The sequence below is a fragment of the Papilio polytes genome, unplaced genomic scaffold, assembly GCF_000836215.1.
Source record: "Papilio polytes unplaced genomic scaffold, Ppol_1.0 DF823731.1, whole genome shotgun sequence".
Taxonomy (NCBI): Eukaryota; Metazoa; Arthropoda; class Insecta; order Lepidoptera; family Papilionidae; genus Papilio; species Papilio polytes.
This window is the reverse complement of record NW_013525473.1, coordinates 5,642,500-5,646,736: the sequence shown is the minus strand read 5'-3', so window position 1 is coordinate 5,646,736 and position 4,237 is coordinate 5,642,500. Positions and strand designations below refer to the sequence as shown.

At 34.4% G+C, this 4,237-nt stretch overlaps 1 protein-coding gene across 2 annotated transcripts in view; it reads left to right on the top strand.

Moving 5' to 3' along the window:
* LOC106103595 (acid sphingomyelinase-like phosphodiesterase 3a) overlaps positions 1–4,026 on the top strand; it is a 24,143-nt gene extending 20,117 nt beyond the window's left edge. For both annotated transcript variants that reach the window (XM_013283378.1, XM_013283377.1), the window contains exons 3-10: positions 388–453; positions 762–915; positions 1,299–1,504; positions 1,977–2,143; positions 2,331–2,529; positions 2,651–2,760; positions 3,293–3,465; positions 3,729–4,026. In XM_013283378.1, the coding sequence (XP_013138832.1) occupies positions 388–453; positions 762–915; positions 1,299–1,504; positions 1,977–2,143; positions 2,331–2,529; positions 2,651–2,760; positions 3,293–3,465; positions 3,729–3,939 (1,286 nt within the window). In that variant the 3' untranslated portion in view covers positions 3,940–4,026. The remainder of the gene's footprint in view (positions 1–387; positions 454–761; positions 916–1,298; positions 1,505–1,976; positions 2,144–2,330; positions 2,530–2,650; positions 2,761–3,292; positions 3,466–3,728) is intronic.
* Positions 4,027–4,237: the final 211 nt, after the last annotated feature.

Here is a 4,237-nt window from a genome sequence, read left to right as displayed (position 1 = left end):
GTCGTGGTATTACACCGGGCGAGCCGGCCCATTCGTGCGAAGATGTTAAAGCGGGCTCTACCACTGTTTGACATTTTTATTCTTGATTAAAATGGAAGTGTATAGTTTCGTATTCATTGAAAAATGAAATATTAAAATGTCCAGATGTCTTTTTGTATCGATGGAGTTAAATTAAAAGATTTCTTCTAAAGAAAAACTTCATTTCACAGAGAATTAATATAAATCTAAAGAACTGCAGTCCTACTGGAATTATTCATTAAAAACTTTATAATGTCCTCATTAGCAGTTTTATAAATGAAACTCTTTTTATGCAGTTATATAAAAGTTCATATAAAAATGAATTCACGACACAAAAACTGTTACACTTAATTTTAATTTATTTCCCAGGATACTTTTGGCATATCACAGATCTTCATTATGACCCATTTCACAACTCTCCGGAGTTTCATAAAGGTAAATAAAAAACTTTTCCATTAAAATATTTTATTTTACTTTATTTTTACTTTATTATAATTGTTTACGAATATGTAATGCCTGCGGTTTGAAATTGAGAATAAACAAACATTAAAGAATTCTGAAGTAATTAAATATTTAAATAAATTAATTTTTTTAATAAAAAAGCTTAGCAGTTAAATAACATAATTATATCATGGTGACGAAAAGTTAATTTCATATAATAAACTGAAAATTACTTAATTTAAACTATTTTGTACTTACTTAAGTACAAAATAGTTTTTATTTTAAACTGATTTAACCTATAGGATGCCGACACAACCGTGCAAATGTGGAGCATAATCACCGCAATGGGCGACACCGCGATCACACGTGTGACAGCTCTTGGCCGCTGATACAGAGCGCCGCCGCTCTTATGGCTGAAAGACATCCCGATACATTGGAGTTCGTGTTATGGACAGGGTTAGTACAATTAAGTATATTTTATTTATATTAAGCGAGTAATAATGTTATAAAAACTTATACATTTTTGCGATGGAAGATTGGAAAATTAGTTCATCATCCTCCTCCTCCTTAACCTACTCCTGTAGGGTCGGCGCAACAGGTTTTTGTGTTCCACATAACTCTATCATACGTTATCTCAGTTATCACTCCCATTTTTTGATCATGTCGCCTTTCACGCAATCCATCCATCTCTTCCTAGATCTACCTCTATCGGTGTACCCTTCCACACTTATAGTTTTTCATAAATTAGTTATACCCTTTTATCAATATTCAGTACATTTAGGAATTATTTTGTACAACGCCATCTTTTAGATTACTTAAACATTCAATTTGTATCATAGGGATATCCTGTCATCTTCAATGGAACACTTAAGTGAGGAAATCAAACTGGAAGCAGTTAGAAATGTGACCGATATTCTGAGCAGAACATTTAGCAGCCAGTTCGTGTTCCCAGCTTTAGGACATAATGACCCACCGCCTTCAAGGAAGTTGGTAGATATGTGGATGCAATGGTTGCCCACGGAAGCGTTACAGACCTTTGAAACTGGTAAGAAAAAAATACTAATATTTCACACAACTAGATGGCATTGTGTACGCACGTTAGACTTCCGTTTTGTTGCCATGTCTCGTGCGTATAAACAAAGCGATTCGCTTCGTCGCCTAGAACAGACAATGAAGAATCGGAAAAGCTTGTCTGTTTCCATGATTACGACGTGTCTATTCTATAGAATGAATACACCGTTGCTAGTCCAGAGCTATTTAGATTATTAGATCACAGCCATTTAAAGCGTTGTAGCGTAAACTAGTTTAATGAACCGGTTTGAAAATCTCTGCTATATATGGCAACGACTTTAAACTAATAATATTACTAGCGATATTATAAAATGTAGTTTACGATAGATAAATTAAACAGTTTACTAGAAAGCACAATTTTCTGCTTGAAGGACCAAAAACATTTGGTATCGTCTCTTGCATCTTCATCAATAAGTGACGAATATATGTTATTATTTTTGTCTTAGGCGGTTACTATACAATAGAGCAGTCGCACAGCAAATTGCGTATCATAGTGCTGAACAGCGTGCTGTGGGCGGGCGGGGCGGCGCGCACGGATGGCCCGCACCGTGGTCGAGCGCAATGGGAATGGCTCGAACATGTCCTCAGTAAAGCCAGGCGGAAAAATGAAATGGTAACTACACAAAATTTTAGACTCTAAGATAATCATAATGGAACTATCTACCTGGGCAAGATCGTAATACATATAATCTGAGAATATACACTATGCAAACATTTTTCACTAGTTATTAGATTCAGTAATGATATTAACAAACACTTCTAATTTGTTGTAATACACTAATTCAAGTTTTCTCTAATAGGTATATCTAGTAGCGCATGCTGGTCCAGGGGTAGAAGAGCGGCATAATGCTGGTAGTGCTTCAGCTGCGGGCGGAGGAGAACTTACTCCGACTGCTAATGCACGATTACTGCATGTTATTAGAGCATTCAGTGACGTCATCGCTGGACAATTTTACGGCCACCGACATGCTGACACGTTCCGACTTATTTATAGTGAAGGTAGTTAAAAAGATTTTAATTTTGGTAGAATGAACTAGATGGCGTTGCAGTTTGTTTAGAACGCGATGTCAAAATGTCATGTTAAAAATTGTTCGTATTAAAAAAAGTTATTTTATTTTAGGACGACCAGTATCATGGGCACTACTTGCTCCTTCATTAACGCCGCGTGGTTCAGGAAGCATATCAAATCCAGGGTTAAGGCTTTACAAATTTGATTCTAACACAGGAAAGGTAATTCTTAACTTTTTGTTTCTAAACGAATTAAAAAACGTTACTTATTAGTAAAAACGTTGATGTTTCAATGGCACGTAATATCGTGTCTAAAGATCAACACCAATTAGTATAAATTCATAGACAGGACTTAGGATTACTTACGAAGTATCGGTAGAATTTCCCGATGAACGGCGGATGGATTTAGTTGCTAATGAAAGCAGTATTAGAACACCAGTGTATCTCTTGTTTATCTTAATGATGGTAAAGTCAACTCAACTAGGATAATAACTGGAAAGTCAATAGCCAACAAACAGATCGATATTGTGGTACGAAATGAGTAACTAGTATGAATTCACTTAGAGTATAATGATTTACATATTATTCAACAAATAGAAATTGCACTAAAAAGGTTAACTTTTCACTAGGCCTTGGGCAGTTTAAAATGTAAAATATTTGTATCAAAACAATGTCATGATGAATTGAAAATTGAAGTTTATTGATTTAATCCTGACTTTATGTTTATATGTCTAATAAATGATAATATTTTCAGGTATTAGATTACACTCAGTATTATTTAGATATAACGAACACGAGAGGAGAGCTGCACTGGGCGATAGAGTATAATTTGACGCAGTATTACGGACTGAGGGAGATTAGTGCAACTTCTTTAGAAACGCTCGCAGAAAGAATTCGAAATCACAACGACCGTACACTTTTTACGAAGTAAGATGATATAATAATTTTTATTTCAAACATTCGTTTTATTAAGAGTTAAAATTAATGCATAAAATTATTAAGACACTTTCATATTTTTCGTTCATCACTTGTATTATAACAGTAGCATAACATTCACCAATTTAATGTAAAAAAATACAAAAACACCAACCAGAAATGTGACAGATATGACGTTAAACATTCAAAATTCAGACCAAATTATCCTTAATATTTTATTTTCCAACTTTGTTTATTAAATTTATTCTATCCAGGTACCTCTCAGCTCTTCGCGTGCGTCATACTCCTGAGATATCCGAGTGCGACGGAACGTGCGTACACGTCCACTACTGCGCAATCACTCGCGCAGACTACCACGACTTCCGCGCATGCGTGCGCAACCCCGCTTCCGCGCTAGCGTCGCGAGCGCCGCACACATCCGCTGCGGTCATATTATACGCTATACTTATAATCATTTCATCTTAGACAAATTGTAATTTATTTTAATTTCAATAAATATTTACATATGATTCGTCAAATCAATAGCTTTTTGTAACTGTATATATTTTTTAATTTGCGTTACAGCTGTGTAGTTTTTTTGTTATTTTATGGTTATTGTAGATATGTGGATTTTATGTTTAAAAATATTCGTGTTTGAAAAATTTTAGGACCAATAATTCTATCTGGAAAAATGCTTATTTTTTAGTATAGTCCATTTCTTTTATAAGATATAATGCTCATTGTAACTTAGTTTATTTTTTTTTCACTTTTTATTGTGTACAGT